The following is a 19712-nucleotide window of genomic DNA, read 5'->3' on the forward strand; positions in this document are numbered from 1 at the left end:
AAAGTGAATTAAAACTATGACAAGGTAAGTTTTAGTTAAGGTAAAATATTGTATGTTGTATTTGAATAAAATAAGACCCAGATATTTAGATTTAGGGACGTATATGTCCCAGTCGTAAAATTAAGATTAAAGTGGAAATTTAGGCATTAGCTGTATGTTTCTTATAAGGCAAAAAATCATTGAAAATTGCAAAAAGTTAGTAAGCCTTTTGAATATGTGAATATTTTTTTGATATTTTTCGGTTGGAATTTTTGCCTCTACACCTCGTAAAAATTTGAACATAATAATTTTATAAAAAGTTCCAATAGGTATTTAGAATTCAAATTAATATAATAAAAATAATACTGTATAATACGTTTATTACAGTTTACAGTACGTACGTTTAAAAAATAATAATTACAGCATTTATAGTCGTTATGTTTGGTGAAGACCTACATGATATATATTTTTAAAAACCCATCAGCTGATGCTTACTTTTTTGTGTTTGCAGTAGAAAACCGCTAAAACCTAAAGAATTACAAGAAATGGCTATGAGTATTGACCAGTATGGATTATCCGATGATTCAGATATGGAAGATCCTTTTCAAGATTCCGGCTCTGAGTACCAGCCCTCATCTGAAAGTGATATTGAAATGGATTCACCTAAAAAGAAGAAGCCAAAACGAGTCTCCCAGGATGAATTGGCAATTATTTGTAGTACCGACAATACTTCCAACATTGAAAACGAAAGCCCTGAAACTCCTGAAAGCCTTATTGAACCTGAAGTAATTGAAGAAAACCAGGAGAATTCTGAAAATGCAATTTGTGACACTACAAACATAAATTGGACCACCAGTAGCAGCTTATTCCAGCCAGCAAAAACCATACCAAAAATAAAAATCCCTAGAATTTTGTATTCCGACATAACTCATAAATCGTCTGAACGGGAGTGTTTTTTCAAACTGTTTCCTAAAAGCCTGTTTATGTTTATTTCCCAATGCACCAACCAGAGATTACAAATTCTCGAAGTCAAAACAAAAAAAGCATATGCTCCAACTGATCATTATGAGATCATGATAGTTTTGGGGTGTTATATTGTTATGGCATATAACAAAGTACCGTGCATGGCAAACTACTGGTCCTCTAATAAGTCACTTGGAAATGAAGCTATAAAAGAAGCCATATCACGCGATCGTTTTCTTCTTCTTACATCTAAGATGTATTATAATAATCCAAGTCGTCCAGAAAATTCCAGAAAAAGCTCGTTCGGAGAGCACATTTCAAAGCATAGATGAGTCTATGGTAAAATTCAAAGGCCGTTCAGCTCTTAAACAGTATCTTCCTCTAAAACCAATAAAAAGGGGCATCAAGGTTTGGGAAAGGTGTGATTCACAGTCTGGTTACGTATATGATATGAACATATATTGCGGGAAAGAAGTTGATACTCCAGATAGCACTCTTGGCCAAGGATTAGGTGAACGGGTTGTAAAGACCTTATGTAAGTCTATTAGAGACCCGGAGGTAATGGTATGCTTTGATAGATTTTTTGCTTCTGTTTCATTGATGTCTTCCATAAAATTTGCTGCAGTGAGTACATGTATGCCAAAACGAAAAAATCTTCCAAAATTTGAAGATTTTGTCGATAAACAAAACATGAAGAAAGGCGATTCTTGCTCTTTATTTAGCAACGTAGGTGTTGCTGCATACTTATGGAAAGATTCAAAAGAAGTAATTGTTCTCTCAAACTGCCACAGTTCTGAGATGGAAACTGTAGAACGGCGACAGAAGGATGGAACTAAGGCTACAATGCCGTGCCCCAAAGCAATCAAAGATTATAACTCCTATATGGGAGGAGTGGATCTCTCAGATCAACTCTCCGGCCTTTATGATATAGACCGGAAGTCACAGAAATGGTGGAGAAAGGTATTCTATAAACTTTTTCTTACTTCAGCCACAAATGCGTGGATACTTTTCAAAGAAGCTCACAATCGTGATGTTCCATTTATAGTTTTTTTAGTTAACTTAGCTGAATCGCTTATTAATTTGGGAAGAGAAAATGCAGGCATGGTAAGGAAACGTTGTACTAGCAGACCTTCAAGTTCGTCAAGAAATATGGTAAATGTTGGCGATCATTTACCTATTCAGGGAACCACTCGACGTAGATGCCATTCGTGCTCGTCAAAAAAAATCGAAAAACGTACAAAAACTATGTGTTCAGGTTGCAAAGTTCCGTTATGCGCGGACTGTTTTTCGATATACCATAAATAGTTTGCGCGTTTATGGTTTCTATAATTAAATTTTATGTATTATGTTTATCTGGTGGTACACATTTGTCCCGATGTTTACTTAGTTTTCATTACTAGTGGGACACCCGTGTCCCAGGTTGTATTTCTTTTATACGCTTATATAAATAGATAAAAAGCAATTTTTTGTTTTATTTCTAAGCTACCTTATCCTATAACAAGATTTTTTATTTAAAAAAATTAAAATTTAAAACTCGTATTTTGAATGCATCAGCTCGTGTGGGACATATATATCCCATTAGTAAAATCAAAACCATTTTTTAAAAAATAAAGTCGTTGCGAAAGGTTTAAGCGAGATCATCCACATATTTAAAACGTCTTAAAATAATGCGAATTAGGAACACTTAAACGGTTAACTTATGCGTTTTATATTAATTCGCATTTCGCTAATACGCATTACCGGTTGAATGACAATTTTATTTTTAAAATGTGTTCAGGATAAATCAACAAAAAAATTCCTTAGGTCAATATTTCGAAAAAAAGAGAGATTTGCTTGAGTTGGCAATGCTGTACACCGTTCAAGTACAAGGAGACATACCGCTTATAAGATTTGATTTTCCACTAGACTCGTGGGTGAATGTACGATACGATACGCCGGTTAATTAATAAATATAAAAATTATATTGGATGGTTGACGTATCCAAAGAAGTTTCAATTTACTTTATAAGCACAAAATATTGCTTTAGGTATCTCATATAACAAATTATACGTCAAGGCACTTTATATTATCATTTCTTCCTTTTATACGATGCGGAAAGCACTCCCATAAAGGTTAATATTATAAAATTGGTTACCCTACGTGACACCGTTGCCATTTTTCACAGTTTTTGAAAGCACGTTTGCGATTGGTTATAATCGAGAATTTGACATTTGACCCTGCCCCATCCATTTCTCATGCCAAAATAGTTTATTCTCGTGAACTTATCGTCTCAATTATTTCCAAAAGAATTTGAACTGCTTTGAAAATGTACAATTCGAAGGTGAGATAAATTCCTTTTTTAATTGTCGCATAACTTTAATTTCAAATAATAATTAATACACCCATAGATTTTCATCACATAGAAATATAAACTCTATTTACCTACTTACGTAATGCTAGGTATATACTGTTTTACTTAATATTGGAAGAAAAAAATTGATTATATATTTTAGATTATTTTTCATGTATATTACACAACTTTTTTGGTGGTTTGAGACCTTCCTGACTCAATAATTAATTCAACACATTGGGAATATATCTAGGATTATTGAGGACAGCATAATACACAAGACTCAATGAGCCTTTTCCTGTGGGAAAACTACTGCCTAAAATGTTGCTAATTAAATATTCTATAAATGTTGAGAAATCACACAGCAAAATATCCAAATGTACGAATTTTATGAACATCCACAAAATTCTTTTTAAGCATTCAAAAATACTCCATAAGGCAAAAAATTGACATGGCTTGTAAAATCTCTTTATTTATTTATTTATACATACAGTATACAGCAGCCAAGAGACCAATTACAGACATGTCAATAATAATACACAATACTCACATAAATATATAAAATACAATATCTACAACTAAAGCTACAATATAACAGGTTAAAAAAACACATATGGGTTTATGAACTAAGTATTAAGCCCTAAGTCTGAGTAGCATAAAGTCTGTCCTTAATTATTTTTGCAAAGTCTTGCAAATCCTAGATATGAAGATCCAAATGACCAGCATAAATATTATAATAACTGCACATGTCGGAAATAGGTGAGTTTTTATATAAATTAGTCCTAGGAAAGCTTAAATCAAACATCTTTCTTGGTCTGATATTACCAATATTTACAAAAAAATGGGAGCATTGAAAAAATTGCTAGGGAATCGATTGTATTTGATAAAACTATTCAATTATATCAAGTAAATCTTGAAATGCCTATCTTTCAAATAGTTGCAACAGCAAGTGATAGTCATAACCCTGTACCTACCAGATAATACCCGTTCTATTGTTCCGATTTGAACTTCATATTGAGGGCACCTTATTAGACTTCCATACTCCAATTTTGATACCAAACAGTTTTAAACAACAGTCAACATTAAATCTCTTAGTTGATCTAATAATGAAGCCCACTGTTCTATGTGCCTTATTTACTATATTAATTGTAATATGATAAACTGCAATCTATTACAAGTGTGTCAAATTTGACGGGTGATGAGCATAAAAATGCCAATTCATACATTGATAATTTATTGCAAAAACCTTGAAATAAATTGATAATGTTACATTCCAATTTTCAACTTTCTTTTGATTATAATTTAAAACTGTTAAGAATTTTGAATGCATTTCAAGTAGCCAATATTGTATTTTAATTGCCTGATGTTTATGTAAAAAATCCAAGATTTGATGACTGGGGGGTGTCACACCCTTCCCCCTCTTACTACACCTTAGTACTCCCCTGTGTATATGTTATAATTATATATAACAACATTTTTATTAAGGGTTATAGACATGTAGAACATTTTTTGCTATTGCAAGTTAAATACATTTTCTTCACACCATTCTATAACATCAATAAAGTTTCTCTGTAAACTGACACAGTTTTCCTCAGAACTAATTTCCATATACCGGGTGGTGCGTCGCCGAGCGGAACATAGGAAATCCCATGTAAATTTTAACGGGGTCAATTATTGGCTTCCCTGTACATTTTACAGAAAAAATATAAGATAACTTTTTGAAGAGACCAATCTGGCAAACCCTCGTACAACCGAAAATTTGCTAATTTTGCAATTACTTTTAATTGCTTAATTCAAGATTTTTAATTGATTAATTCAAGGGTTTGCCAGATTGGTCTCTTCAAAAAGTTACCTTACATTTTTTCTATAAAATGTACAGGGAAGCCAATAATTGACTCCCTTAAAATTTACATGGGTTTTCTTATGTTCCGCTCGGCGACGCACCACCCGGTATATCTTAAGATCATCTGCAAAAAGTAATGCTTCTAAACCTTATTAAAAAAATAATAGAGATCCCAAATTAGAACCCTGATGCACTCCAGAGCTACCAGTGTAAAAATCAGACTTAGCGCCTCTGACCTCAACATATTCGTGCTTGTTTGACAGATAAAAAAACAATTAAATTATCAGGTACATTATTTTGGTAAAGGGATTTTGCAATCAAACTATCCTTAACCCTATCAAAGTCCTTTTCCATGTCAGTGTAAATTACATCAGTTTGCTTTTTGTCATTTTAAGTATTATGAAAAATTGACAAAAGATAATAAGATTTGTTGTTGTGACCCTGTTTGGTAAGAATCCATGTTACTGGCAGATAAATTGTTCTTGGCCTGATTATAGAGTTTATTAACAAAAGCTATTTCAAAAACCTTGGATACAGCATTAGGAATTGTATGTCTTTCTTAAATATGGAAATCACCTTAGTTATACACCAGGTTGTGGGATAAACTGGAGATTTGAAACTAAAATTAGAGATGTAATAAATGGGTCTCAAAAAACCATTACAGCTTTTAGTTATATATCCTGGTAATCCATCAGGGCCAACAGAAATAATTTTTATATGGTATTTTTTCTTGTTCTATAGAAATGTCAGTAACATAAATAATTTGCTGTTTTTATACTGATGCCCAAAATTTATAAAATACAGTTTACTAAAGAAATACACATTTTTTCATAAAAACTACCATAAAGATCCCTTGTAAATACCAAAAAAGCCATTAGTATATTAAAATACATCCAATATTGAAAATTAGAAACTGTATTAGAATACACTATAAATTAAGAACTGTGAACTTTATGACACTAAGAAATAGAACTGAACTATTTTGAACAATCCGTTGAGGATGGTTACATTTCTTGAGGTTTACCTAAATCATCATCTGAGAGAATCATAGAGTCAAACTATTAACATTACTTTTCTGTTTTGTAAACAGTTATATACTTTAATTAATTAATTATATACTTTATACTTTAAACAAGTAGTTCTAATTGCATATCATGGATATTTCCAATCAAATCTGTTATATGCCACTTTGTCATGGGGCCATTTTTATCTTTTGATTAATATAAGTCCCTAAAGTACATAGCTGTAAGTTTGTATTCTCTGATACATGTTAAAGTATTCAGTTTTTCTGCATTGTTGAATTTATGTTAAAATAACATTCTCTTAGATGATCAAAACTTGGATTTTATCCATGTTTTGATCTGTATGAGATAATTTTTAAGGCTCTAAAAAGTATTTGAGAGTTAGTTAGCTAGGGGTAGTAAGGATACATCTACTACTAATCACAAATTCAATATTTTTTTTTAAGTTAAAGTAATTTTTAACAATCTCCAATATGGGCCCTATTTCATTTTAATAAACATGTATAGTGTACTGTATGAATTTTAAAATTATTTTATATTTTTAGTCGGGTTGTTAAATTTAATTTCATACACATATTTAATTTTAATTTTTCAGCTTTAACTGTCATAGGCTTGTATTTCTATAACCTATACTTTTAAATTCTTCATTGTTTTGGTTTAAGATGTTTCTTTCATATTTTTGTCATTTGGCTTCTTTTTTGTTTTATCCATTAATTAGTTATTGTGACTGAGTTATTCCTGCAGTTGTTGTTAGATACAGTTTTTCTTGAAGAGATATTTTGATGAATACATATAAACTTTAAACTTTTATTGCTTTATTGTTTTAACATACATAAAACGTCAATAAACAAGGCATAAAGTACAGTCTATGATTCAAATTAAAAAAACAAATTTTGCTAAAACAAAAAAACATAATTTAGTTAATGAATTAAAATCAGTCTAAAACATAGAATAGTAAATAGATTAAAACGTTTTAAAATTATGCATACCACAATAAAGTTCTAAAAGATGCATAGTTACAAACCCCAAATTTAAAAAGCTGCACTAAGTACATAATGTTCAGAAGCCTAAGGAAATCACAGGAAGTCGCCAAGAAAATAACTCTCTAACCTATCTTACCTTTCTAATATTTAAATATTCTTAAGTATCAAGAGTTTTTAATCAAGATGGCAAGATTATATATATATATATATATATATATATATATATATATATATATATATATATATATTTATATATAATCTTCAATGTATTGTTTATATCATATATATTATATTATACAATCTTCAATATATTCAACAATAATCTTCAAAGTATTAATATATATATAATATATATATATATATTAATACTGTCATAAAAAATAGATTTTTTTGCTAGGGTTAAAGTAGGCTGAGGAAGGTAGAGAAATTATTTCTTCCTTGGATACCGCGAATTGTGAATTGTAAACTTCAAGTGGTACCTATAAATTAACTAAGAAGTCCTGAGAATGAACAGTCATTAATATTTTAAAAATTAATATTTTTTTTATAGTTAGATATTGTGAGAATTCTCCATTTCATGCCATTAAATTTGTGAGGAGATCAGTCCTCAATTATAGCAATTTTTCACACATTAGGCAAAGGTTGGTAGATATTATTGTTAGTGAAAAATGGGGTTTAAAAACTGCTGCAATTCAATTATTATCTACAATCAATGTGGATAGTTTTGAGCTTCTTATAATACCTTTGTCTTATTGTGCCTATTTGTACCATTACAATATTATTTATAAATAAATTATGTAAAACCTTTTTTTAGTCAATTTTCCGCCTAACCCAACATGTTGTAAGGGCCACACGTAACGCCTCTACTGAAGTACCAAGTTCAAAATTCCCCAGGCTTAAGAAATTGCAGAACCAATTTGGAGTAAGTGACATTTGTAATTTTTTTTCAATTTTACTAAATTGAGTATTGATAAATTAGACTATTTCGTAAAGTAAGGATCTTTTTTCCCTCTTTTATTAAAAACAGAAGGAAGGAACATGACCTTATTTATGAATGAGATAGATAGGAAATTTCTATACAATCAAGTGTAATGGGGAGTGATTAATTACATTTTTTTCCATTAGGTTGAAGATGAAATTCCAGTTCATCTTAAGGGAGGTTTCATGGACAGATTATTGTTCCTTACCACTGCAGGATTGGTTACAATTGGAACTACTGCTGGATTACATACTGCCTACAAGCTGATCGTAAAGAATTAATTTTATGAAAAAATATTCCGTTATATGTTGTAGTTGTGAATTGCACTAAAAATTAATGTGAAGTAAAATAGTATTAAGTACAACAACCGAGTTTTAATAAAAAATTAGTAAAGTATTTTACATTTTAGTATTTTAATGCCGCCATATTTAGTTTTTAAAAAGTGAAACACATGGTATCGGTTTTAATTTCGCAGACCAATTGCACAAATAAACAGCGAAAAACGTGGCTTTAGCATATTCCACGTCACCTTACGTTGGAACAAATGCGCTCGTATTTAAACTAATTAAAGCAGTATCAATCGGCCTTATCAGTCAAGATTTCAAGTACGCTGGGTTAAAAAACAAAAAAAAAAATACTTAAACTGCTTCGCTTGCAATAGAAACACATTATAATTTGTTATCTATAGCCGCCAACATATTTTAAACTGGTATTTTAGTAAAAGTTCACTTTTTTGAAACATGGATGGGGATTTGCTGAAAGGGCTTCAAGATGCCCTTAAAGAGAACTCCGAGGGGGCTCCTGGAGAGGGTGAGGCAGGTGGCGATCCAGCTGCTTCCATAGACAAGTTTTTGGAATCGATTCAAAATATGGCAGGAATGAGTGAGGAAGACAAGGATAAGCTTATACAAGGTTTATCCGCGTTGACTGGGAATAAATTGCCGATTGGGAAACCTATAGAGGACCCCCGGTTGGAGTTTCTCGTCTTATTTGGAACGATTAGTTTAGTCATTTTACTTCTTGGTAAGTTCTTTTTTTTGTTTTAATTTGAATAGTATGAATAAGTTCTGTTTTTAGCGTTAATAGGGTACAAGCTGTACAAAAGCTCACTGGATAAAGAGTTGCGAAGGGAACAAAAAAAGCTGCTTAAAGAACAAAAGAAGAAAAAATAGAGAGTAAATGCATATAAAAGTATATGTAAAGTTTTGTAAATATTTTATATTGAAAGTCTGATAATATGCTAATTTAGTTTTTAATGTCTCGATACAGCGCCCTACTGTTGTTTGTATTTCAACGGGATCATTATATATAGTGTGGTCATCAATCAAATTTCATGTTAATAATTTTTTTATATGGAACATCCTGTGTATGATTTTCTTAATACAGTAGATACAATTAATCTTATTTCTTGCTTTATGAATACAATGTATAATTATATAACTTTTGCTAAGTAAAACCGTAAATAAAATTGACAGATTTTTATTTGCAGAAACATTTTTATAATATCTCATGAACAACATTGAACACTGTATAACGTGTCCTTGCCAATCGATTGGTATTTAAATTGTTTAAGTATAGAGGCTAAGTAGCACAATAGTAACATAAAAACTTACATGTCCGTAATGTATTTTAGTTAAATCAAAATGTTTTCTTTTGGGATTCGTTTTGATTGATTTTTGGGAATGTTTTCTTTTCGAAAAATTGACAAAGCATGTAACCAGTGTGCTTTTTCCTTGAAAAATTAACAAAGCATGTAACCAGTGTGCTTTTTCCTTGAAAAATTGACAAAGCATGTAACCAGTGTGCTTTTTCCTTGAAAAATTGACAAAGCATGTAACCAGTGTGCTTTTTCTTTGAAAAATTGACAAAGCATGTAACCAGTCTGCTTTTTCCTTAAAAAATTGACTTAGCATGTAACCAGTGTGCTTTTTCCTTGAAAAATTGACAAAGCATGTAACCAGTGTGCTTTTCCCTTGAAAAATTGACAAAGCATGTAACCAGTCTGCTTTTTCCTTGAAAAATTGACTTAGCATGTAACCAGTGTGCTTTTCCCTTGAAAAATTGACAAAGCATGTAACCAGTGTGCTTTTCCCTTGAAAAATTGACAAAGCATGTAACCAGTGTGCTTTTTCCTTGAAAAATTGACAAACCATGTAACCAGTGTGCTTTTCCCTTGAAAAATTAACAAAGCATGTAACCAGTGTGCTTTTCCCTTGAAAAATTGACAAAGCATGTAACCAGTGTGCTTTTCCCTTGAAAAATTGACAAAGCATGTAACCAGTGTGCTTTTCCCTTGAAAAATTGACAAAGCATGTAACCAGTGGGCTTTTCCCTTGAAAAATTAACAAAGCATGTAACCAGTGTGCTTTTCCCTTGAAAAATTGACAAAGCATGTAACCAGTGGGCTTTTCCCTTGAAAAATTAACAAAGCATGTAACCAGTGTGCTTTTCCCTTGAAAAATTGACAAAGCATGTAACCAGTGTGCTTTTCCCTTGAAAAATTGACAAAGCATGTAACCAGTGTGCTTTTTCCTTGAAAAATTGACAAAGCATGTAACCAGTGTGCTTTTTCTTTGAAAAATTGACAAAGCATGTAACCAGTGTACTTTTCCCTTGAAAAATTGACAAAGCATGTAACCAGTGTGCTTTTTCCTTGAAAAATTGACAAAGCATGTAACCAGTGTGCTTTTTCTTTGAAAAATTGACAAAGCATGTAACCAGTGTGCTTTTTCCTTGAAAAATTGACAAAGCATGTAACCAGTGTGCTTTTTCTTTGAAAAATTGACAAAGCATGTAACCAGTGTACTTTTCCCTTGAAAAATTGACAAAGCATGTAACCAGTGTGCTTTTTCCTTGAAAAATTGACAAAGCATGTAACCAGTGTGCTTTTTCTTTGAAAAATTGACAAAGCATGTAACCAGTGTGCTTTTTCCTTGAAAAATTGACAAAGCATGTAACCAGTGTGCTTTTTCTTTGAAAAATTGACAAAGCATGTAACCAGTGTACTTTTCCCTTGAAAAATTAACAAACCATGTAACCAGTGTGCTTTTCCCTTGAAAAATTAACAAAGCATGTAACCAGTGTGCTTTTCCCTTGAAAAATTGACAAAGCATGTAACCAGTGTGCTTTTCCCTTGAAAAATTGACAAAGCATGTAACCAGTGTGCTTTTTCCTTGAAAAATTGACAAAGCATGTAACCAGTGTGCTTTTTCTTTGAAAAATTGACAAAGCATGTAACCAGTGTGCTTTTTCCTTGAAAAATTGACAAAGCATGTAACCAGTGTGCTTTTTCTTTGAAAAATTGACAAAGCATGTAACCAGTGTGCTTTTTCCTTGAAAAATTGACAAACCATGTAACCAGTGTGCTTTTCCCTTGAAAAATTAACAAAGCATGTAACCAGTGTGCTTTTCCCTTGAAAAATTGACAAAGCATGTAACCAGTGTGCTTTTCCCTTGAAAAATTGACAAAGCATGTAACCAGTGTGCTTTTCCCTTGAAAAATTGACAAAGCATGTAACCAGTGGGCTTTTCCCTTGAAAAATTAACAAAGCATGTAACCAGTGTGCTTTTCCCTTGAAAAATTGACAAAGCATGTAACCAGTGGGCTTTTCCCTTGAAAAATTAACAAAGCATGTAACCAGTGTGCTTTTCCCTTGAAAAATTGACAAAGCATGTAACCAGTGTGCTTTTCCCTTGAAAAATTGACAAAGCATGTAACCAGTGTGCTTTTTCCTTGAAAAATTGACAAAGCATGTAACCAGTGTGCTTTTTCTTTGAAAAATTGACAAAGCATGTAACCAGTGTACTTTTCCCTTGAAAAATTGACAAAGCATGTAACCAGTGTGCTTTTTCCTTGAAAAATTGACAAAGCATGTAACCAGTGTGCTTTTTCTTTGAAAAATTGACAAAGCATGTAACCAGTGTGCTTTTTCCTTGAAAAATTGACAAAGCATGTAACCAGTGTGCTTTTTCTTTGAAAAATTGACAAAGCATGTAACCAGTGTACTTTTCCCTTGAAAAATTGACAAAGCATGTAACCAGTGTGCTTTTTCCTTGAAAAATTGACAAAGCATGTAACCAGTGTGCTTTTTCTTTGAAAAATTGACAAACCATGTAACCAGTGTGCTTTTCCCTTGAAAAATTAACAAAGCATGTAACCAGTGTGCTTTTCCCTTGAAAAATTGACAAAGCATGTAACCAGTGTGCTTTTCCCTTGAAAAATTAACAAACCATGTAACCAGTGTGCTTTTCCCTTGAAAAATTAACAAAGCATGTAACCAGTGTGCTTTTCCCTTGAAAAATTGACAAAGCATGTAACCAGTGTGCTTTTCCCTTGAAAAATTGACAAAGCATGTAACCAGTGTGCTTTTCCCTTGAAAAATTGACAAAGCATGTAACCAGTGGGCTTTTCCCTTGAAAAATTAACAAAGCATGTAACCAGTGTGCTTTTCCCTTGAAAAATTGACAAAGCATGTAACCAGTGGGCTTTTCCCTTGAAAAATTAACAAAGCATGTAACCAGTGTGCTTTTCCCTTGAAAAATTGACAAAGCATGTAACCAGTGTGCTTTTCCCTTGAAAAATTGACAAAGCATGTAACCAGTGTGCTTTTTCCTTGAAAAATTGACAAAGCATGTAACCAGTGTGCTTTTTCTTTGAAAAATTGACAAAGCATGTAACCAGTGTACTTTTCCCTTGAAAAATTGACAAAGCATGTAACCAGTGTGCTTTTTCCTTGAAAAATTGACAAAGCATGTAACCAGTGTGCTTTTTCTTTGAAAAATTGACAAAGCATGTAACCAGTGTGCTTTTTCCTTGAAAAATTGACAAAGCATGTAACCAGTGTGCTTTTTCTTTGAAAAATTGACAAAGCATGTAACCAGTGTACTTTTCCCTTGAAAAATTGACAAAGCATGTAACCAGTGTGCTTTTTCCTTGAAAAATTGACAAAGCATGTAACCAGTGTGCTTTTTCTTTGAAAAATTGACAAAGCATGTAACCAGTGTGCTTTTTCCTTGAAAAATTGACAAAGCATGTAACCAGTGTGCTTTTTCTTTGAAAAATTGACAAAGCATGTAACCAGTGTACTTTTCCCTTGAAAAATTGACAAAGCATGTAACCAGTGTGCTTTTTCCTTGAAAAATTGACAAAGCATGTAACCAGTGTGCTTTTTCTTTGAAAAATTGACAAAGCATGTAACCAGTGTGCTTTTTCCTTGAAAAATTGACAAAGCATGTAACCAGTGTGCTTTTTCTTTGAAAAATTGACAAAGCATGTAACCAGTGTACTTTTCCCTTGAAAAATTGACAAAGCATGTAACCAGTGTGCTTTTTCCTTGAAAAATTGACAAAGCATGTAACCAGTGTGCTTTTTCTTTGAAAAATTGACAAAGCATGTAACCAGTGTGCTTTTTCCTTGAAAAATTGACAAAGCATGTAACCAGTGTGCTTTTTCTTTGAAAAATTGACAAAGCATGTAACCAGTGTGCTTTTCCCTTGAAAAATTGACAAAGCATGTAACCAGTGTGCTTTTTCCTTGAAAAATTGACAAAGCATGTAACCAGTGTGCTTTTTCTTTGAAAAATTGACAAAGCATGTAACCAGTCTGCTTTTTCCTTGAAAAATTGACAAAGCATGTAACCAGTGTGCTTTTTCTTTGAAAAATTGACAAAGCATGTAACCAGTCTGCTTTTTCCTTGAAAAATTGACTTAGCATGCAACCAGTATGCTTTTCCCTTGAAAAATTAACAAAGCATGTAACCAGTGTGCTTTTCCCTTGAAAAATTGACAAAGCATGTAACCAGTGTGCTTTTCCCTTGAAAAATTGACAAAGCATGTAACCAGTGTGCTTTTTCCTTGAAAAATTGACAAAGCATGTAACCAGTGTGCTTTTTCTTTGAAAAATTGACAAAGCATGTAACCAGTGTGCTTTTCCCTTGAAAAATTGACAAAGCATGTAACCAGTGTGCTTTTTCCTTGAAAAATTGACAAAGCATGTAACCAGTGTGCTTTTTCCTTGAAAAATTGACAAAGCATGTAACCAGTGTGCTTTTTCCTTGAAAAATTGACAAAGCATGTAACCAGTGTGCTTTTTCTTTGAAAAATTGACAAAGCATGTAACCAGTGTGCTTTTCTCTTGAAAAATTGACAAAGCATGTAACCAGTGTGCTTTTTCCTTGAAAAATTGACAAAGCATGTAACCAGTGTGCTTTTTCTTTGAAAAATTGACAAAGCATGTAACCAGTCTGCTTTTTCCTTAAAAAATTGACAAAGCATGTAACCAGTGTGCTTTTTCTTTGAAAAATTGACAAAGCATGTAACCAGTCTGCTTTTTCCTTGAAAAATTGACTTAGCATGTAACCAGTGTGCTTTTCCCTTGAAAAATTGACAAAGCATGTAACCAGTGTGCTTTTCCCTTGAAAAATTGACTTATCATGTAACCAGTGTGCTTTTTCCTTCAAAAATTGACAAAGCATGTAGCCAGTGTGCTTTTCCCTTGAAAAATTGACAAAGCATGTAACCAACCAGTGTGCTTTTCCCTTGAAAAATTGACAAAGCATGTAACCAGTGTGCTTTTCCCTTGAAAAATTGACAAAGCATGTAACTAGTGTGCTTTTCCCTTGAAAAATTGACAAAGCATGTAACCAGTGTGATTTTCCCTTGAAAAATTGACAGAGCATGTAACCAGTGTGCTTTTGCCTTGAAAAATTGGCAAAGCATGTAACCAGTGTGCTTTTCTCTTGAAAAATTGACAAAGCATGTAACCAGTGTGCTTTTTCCTTGAAAAATTGACAAAGCATGTAACCAGTGTGCTTTTCCCTTGAAAAATTGACAAAGCATGTAACCAGTGTGCTTTTTCCTTGAAAAATTGACAAAGCATGTAACCAGTGTGCTTTTTCCTTGAAAAATTGACAAAGCATGTAACCAGTGTGCTTTTTCTTTGAAAAATTGACAAAGCATGTAACCAGTGTGCTTTTTCCTTGAAAAATTGACAAAGCATGTAACCAGTGTGCTTTTTCTTTGAAAAATTGACAAAGCATGTAACCAGTCTGCTTTTTCCTTAAAAAATTGACAAAGCATGTAACCAGTGTGCTTTTTCTTTGAAAAATTGACAAAGCATGTAACCAGTCTGCTTTTTCCTTGAAAAATTGACTTAGCATGTAACCAGTGTGCTTTTCCCTTGAAAAATTGACAAAGCATGTAACCAGTGTGCTTTTCCCTTGAAAAATTGACTTATCATGTAACCAGTGTGCTTTTTCCTTCAAAAATTGACAAAGCATGTAGCCAGTGTGCTTTTCCCTTGAAAAATTGACAAAGCATGTAACCAACCAGTGTGCTTTTCCCTTGAAAAATTGACAAAGCATGTAACCAGTGTGCTTTTTCCTTGAAAAATTGACAAAGCATGTAACCAGTGTGCTTTTCCCTTGAAAAATTGACAAAGCATGTAACTAGTGTGCTTTTCCCTTGAAAAATTGACAAAGCATGTAACCAGTGTGATTTTCCCTTGAAAAATTGACAGAGCATGTAACCAGTGTGCTTTTGCCTTGAAAAATTGGCAAAGCATGTAACCAGTGTGCTTTTCTCTTGAAAAATTGACAAAGCATGTAACCAGTGTGCTTTTTCCTTGAAAAATTGACTTAGCATGTAACCAGTGTGCCTAAACCCTTAAAATATTGACAAAGCATGTAATCAGTGTGCTTTTACCCTGAATTTTTGACTTAGAGGAATGGTTTTTAGTGGGTCGGGGCTGGAAAAGGCCTTAACCCCACACTATCCCGGGCCGGCCCGGAGTGTCTGTTTGCAGATTTTTTAACCTCTCTAAAAAATAAAAAAAAAAACGATGGTAAGTATGTTTAAGGCAATCCCAGACTTAAATTTCAAAATTAGAGGATTTTGAAGTTTAAAAAAACAATACCTGGCAAACTTGCAAACTTAACACTTTTGCTCATTGCATTAAGAATTCTTTTTTTTTTAGGTAGTTTAGGAATCCTTAACTGCCTGGACTGGAACTACTTGATATCATAATTGAAATAACTCGTCCATTATCTCAAAGAGACCTACGTAACTAGAGAAAAAAATGAAAATTCTAGTCTCAGTCTCAAAATATTTTTTTTTAAAATTAATCAGGTAACATGTTTCGCTAATAAAGCATCATCAGACCTTATAGCTAGATGACCTGCTAAGTACTCAAGTAGTACTCAGTAAGTACTCAAGTAATTAAAAAAAATATTTTGAGACTGAGACTTAGAGTTTTCATTTTTTTCTCTACTTGATATAGTTCCAGGCAGTTAAAGATTAGTATATAAGAAATACATAGGTTATTAAGAAAATTCCCCAAAAAGTATTAAAAGATTTTAAAGAAACACTTCATATAATTACTAATAGAGTAGCATTATATATATGTATATCTATACATTTAGCCTTAATTTTATTAAGCATAATAACAAGTCAATAACCACATTACAAAATTATATAGTAACAATAATAATTCATAATATGGATTTAAAAAATCGAAATACTAATTCTAAAATCGAAATAACACTACACTTAATAAAGAATATCTGTATGTTCAGTTTGCAAATTTAGTTTTTTAATAAATATATTATAATTAATTTCTTCTTTTATTTTATTTGGTAAATTATTATATGCCTGTGATGCCTCGTCGATAGGATTTCTCAAAGCACACAAGTTTTGAAATAGGGTGCCACGATTGCGTTAAAAATTTTAATTTTTAATCAAGTAATTACGGAAAAATAATATTTATTGTATTTTATTACTTGTATCTTTTACACACCTATTTAAAATTTCCAAACCAGTATTTTTGGCATTTGAAGGATATGAATAATTAAACTAGGCTGAACTGACCAATCAGAACGACATAAAGACGTCTTTTACTGATGTCAAAGTAACGTTCCTAAAATGACGACGTCCGGACGACACAAAGGGTGTGTGACCCAAATGAGACCTAAAAATGACGTCGCTTAACGTCATCTTGCTACCTGGGGTGCCCCAATCAATAATGTAACTTTTATAAGTTCTAATAATCTTTTTTTAGACAAGATTTATCTTTTTTTTGCCACATTTATTTTTCAGGTGATTTTAGTAGCTTTGTGACTTCCTATTTCATTTCTTCCTTGTTTTCGTTCTTAATCATTTTCTCTTGTATAAACTTATTCTTCTTTTTTTCCATGTACTTTTCCCTTTAGAAACTAAAACACTTTTTAAATGATGTTGGAATGCAACTAAGAAGGTGTTATAAAAGGAGTCATGTGTTGACCTCCTCCATTACCTGATCTGAACCATTAACCAATTTTTGGATATAGACACTTACAACCCTTATTATATGCGTATCCAGTTTTTCTCAAATTTCCAGTGCAAAGACTAATAAACGTTTCTCTATAAAAAAGTGGTAGGTATATAATTCTCGTTTTAGGTCAAATGATGAAGACTCCGCATCAACCGCTTACCATGGCATTCGCCGAAACCTCATCTACATTAGAGAGAGTCCACTCGTGGCATAAAAGTAAGATATTAGTAAGCTTTACAGGGAAGTATAATTGACCGAACATTTTACATATAACGCCAAATAGCTGATGATAGACTTAAGCTTAATATTAATACTAATTATAATACTCCTCCAAGATTTATTGATGCTACTTTTTTACATGCCTTCCATGTTTATTTTTTTTAATTATATAATCTATTCCAGGCATCTAAAGTAGAATTTCATATCGAGGTTTTTGTAAAACCATCATAAGATATTTGTTGAATTTCTAAACAAATTACACTCTGATAAGAGGGTTAAAACATTGAAGTTTATTACAAAGTATGTCAATTTGACAATAAAAAGTAAATACATGCCCTTACGTTTTCAATTTAATCGAACTAATATACACCAAAATAATGTCCACTAACATTAATACTGAAACTTCTCTCTTTTTGTCCATACCAGAAGATGTCGTATTCCCTGATGAATTAAATCGATATTTAAGTGACCAAATTACTGTGAGTAGACATTAAAAAAAAACATATTTTCCATACTAATTTTCTAGGTGCTGACCCAAGAAAATGAAATGTTAAAAAGAAACTTGGCAGAATCTGAAGAAAGTACTCAGAAAATCCTAGACAAACTAGAATTAGAAAAACAGAAATCACAGGAACCACAAAAGAATTTATTGCCATCTTTTGCATGCTCAACTCAGTCAGTCACCACCAAAATAGTAGAACTAAGCAAAAACTATCGGGATAAATGTGCAGAATTGGAAAAATTCAAAACCAAATGTTCCAAACTGGAAACCGTTCTACACAACATGAAAAAAGAACCTTTAGAGATTTGCTTACCGGAGCCCATTAAAAAGCCAGAAATTGATAACTCAGAGATCAAACTGCTTCAAGATAAACTCAATATGACCACTAATAAGATGTTGGAATACAAAAACGCCAATATGCAACTGAAAAATGACATTAGGCAATTAAATAAGCTTTTGCAACAGGAAATCGGAGAGGACCCAAGCAGTATATTGGGAAAACAGGGATGGAAAGGGCGAGCGCAAGTTATCTGTGACTTGCAAGAAAAAAATAAAAAGCTAACAGAGAAATTGCGAAGCATCAAAGGTATGTATGTATAGCAGCGAATTCAGGTCATGTCATTACGGTAAACTTTTAGGGGCAAGTTTCGAGCAACTTCCTCAAAAAGAATCCACTGACAGAATCAGCAGTAAGATCTTTCAACTGGAAAAAGAAAATGAGGATCTGAAATCACAAAATGACGCTTGCAAGAAACGCATTGAAACTTTAAAGTCGAGAAGCAACATGCTGGAAATGGAACATCAAAAGCTAAAGCTGGAAATACATAATGCAAAAAACCGCAGTTCTGAAGATTTGCAGCTGATGGCAAACATTTCTAATCAGCTAGCGGAAGCGGAAACTACCAGGAAGAACGCCCTTAAGGAGAAATCCATGGAAATTACGAAGCTAAATGCCGAAATCCAGAACTTGCAGGCACAGTTAGCGAATTATAAAGGTTTGGTAGAGAACTTGAAGACGAAAAGGATGGATAGTTGCGAGCAAAAGATTACGGAGAAACAAGGAAACCAAGTAAATATATTAACTGTTTATGTTCAATTAGGTTGGTATTTTAAATCTCCTAGTCAGACCAAGGCTGTTCACAAATCTTGGAAAACGAAAAGCAGAGCCTGCTAGAGTTAATCCAGACACACAAAAATAGGTTGGAAGAAGCCAGAAGAGAACAAGAAAAGTACCAACAACTCCTTAGAATGGAAAAGCATAAGTCCCTCAAGCTGGAAATGGCTGTTGCTAAGTCTGAAGCTGAAGCAGGTTTAACTGTAAGGCTCAACAATCTTTTTATCATTCTGTTAGTAATAATTAATTTAGTCTAGATCCAGGTATAGCAGTATGTCCCAGTCCTCCAAAGGTACAGAAGAAACCCTCAGAAGCCAACTGGAGCTGGCTGAAGAGAATATCAAAGCTCTACAAACCCGATTAAAATTAGAACAAAATGAGAGAAAGCAAGATTTTCAGGAGTTTGCAAAAATTCTTTCTGTAAAAAAATAAGGTTCTTCACATTAATTTTTAATAAAATATATATTAACAATAA

General features: G+C 32.5%; 4 protein-coding genes across 5 annotated transcripts; all 4 read left to right on the top strand.

The window, feature by feature from the left end:
• Positions 1-1278: 1278 nt before the first annotated feature.
• Positions 1279-2247, top strand: LOC126736757 (piggyBac transposable element-derived protein 4-like). The gene has a single exon (XM_050441289.1). The coding sequence runs from the start codon at positions 1279-1281 to the stop codon at positions 2245-2247; it is 969 nt and encodes a 322-aa protein (XP_050297246.1).
• Positions 2248-3103: 856 nt separating this feature from the next.
• Positions 3104-8499, top strand: LOC126736570 (cytochrome c oxidase subunit 7A2, mitochondrial-like). The gene is made up of 3 exons (XM_050440969.1): positions 3104-3262; positions 7934-8041; positions 8245-8499. The coding sequence occupies exons 1-3, from the start codon at positions 3248-3250 to the stop codon at positions 8377-8379; spliced, it is 258 nt and encodes an 85-aa protein (XP_050296926.1). The 5' UTR covers positions 3104-3247; the 3' UTR covers positions 8380-8499.
• A 180-nt stretch (positions 8500-8679) lies between these two features.
• On the top strand, positions 8680-9566 carry LOC126736568 (uncharacterized). Its single transcript, XM_050440968.1, has 2 exons — positions 8680-9121; positions 9176-9566. Exons 1-2 carry the CDS (start codon positions 8839-8841, stop codon positions 9268-9270), a joined length of 378 nt encoding a protein of 125 aa, XP_050296925.1. The 5' UTR covers positions 8680-8838; the 3' UTR covers positions 9271-9566.
• Positions 9567-17917: 8351 nt separating this feature from the next.
• Positions 17918-19712, top strand: LOC126736394 (uncharacterized). Of its 2 annotated transcripts, none has more exons than XM_050440721.1 (5): positions 17918-18100; positions 18148-18709; positions 18762-19192; positions 19246-19440; positions 19490-19712. In XM_050440721.1, the coding sequence occupies exons 1-5, from the start codon at positions 17999-18001 to the stop codon at positions 19667-19669; spliced, it is 1470 nt and encodes a 489-aa protein (XP_050296678.1). In that variant the 5' UTR covers positions 17918-17998; the 3' UTR covers positions 19670-19712. The 2 variants fall into 2 exon arrangements, with proteins under 2 accessions (XP_050296678.1, XP_050296679.1); XM_050440722.1 differs by having other exon boundaries at positions 18161-18709.

This window comes from Anthonomus grandis, chromosome 5 (genome assembly GCF_022605725.1).
Source record: "Anthonomus grandis grandis chromosome 5, icAntGran1.3, whole genome shotgun sequence".
Taxonomy (NCBI): Eukaryota; Metazoa; Arthropoda; class Insecta; order Coleoptera; family Curculionidae; genus Anthonomus; species Anthonomus grandis.

Coding starts and splice junctions, on each gene's coding strand:
- LOC126736568 (XM_050440968.1), top strand. CDS start 8,839: ATGGATGGGGATTTGCTGAAAGGGCTTCAAGATGCCCTTAAAGAGAAC. Junction 9,122..9,175: donor TTTAGTCATTTTACTTCTTG/GTAAGTTCTTTT, acceptor TTCTGTTTTTAG/CGTTAATAGGGTACAAGCTG.
- LOC126736757 (XM_050441289.1), top strand. CDS start 1,279: ATGGTAAAATTCAAAGGCCGTTCAGCTCTTAAACAGTATCTTCCTCTA.
- LOC126736394 (XM_050440721.1), top strand. CDS start 17,999: ATGTCCACTAACATTAATACTGAAACTTCTCTCTTTTTGTCCATACCA. Junction 18,101..18,147: donor ATTTAAGTGACCAAATTACT/GTGAGTAGACAT, acceptor CTAATTTTCTAG/GTGCTGACCCAAGAAAATGA. Junction 19,193..19,245: donor CGGAGAAACAAGGAAACCAA/GTAAATATATTA, acceptor TAAATCTCCTAG/TCAGACCAAGGCTGTTCACA.
- LOC126736570 (XM_050440969.1), top strand. Junction 8,042..8,244: donor AATTGCAGAACCAATTTGGA/GTAAGTGACATT, acceptor TTTTTCCATTAG/GTTGAAGATGAAATTCCAGT.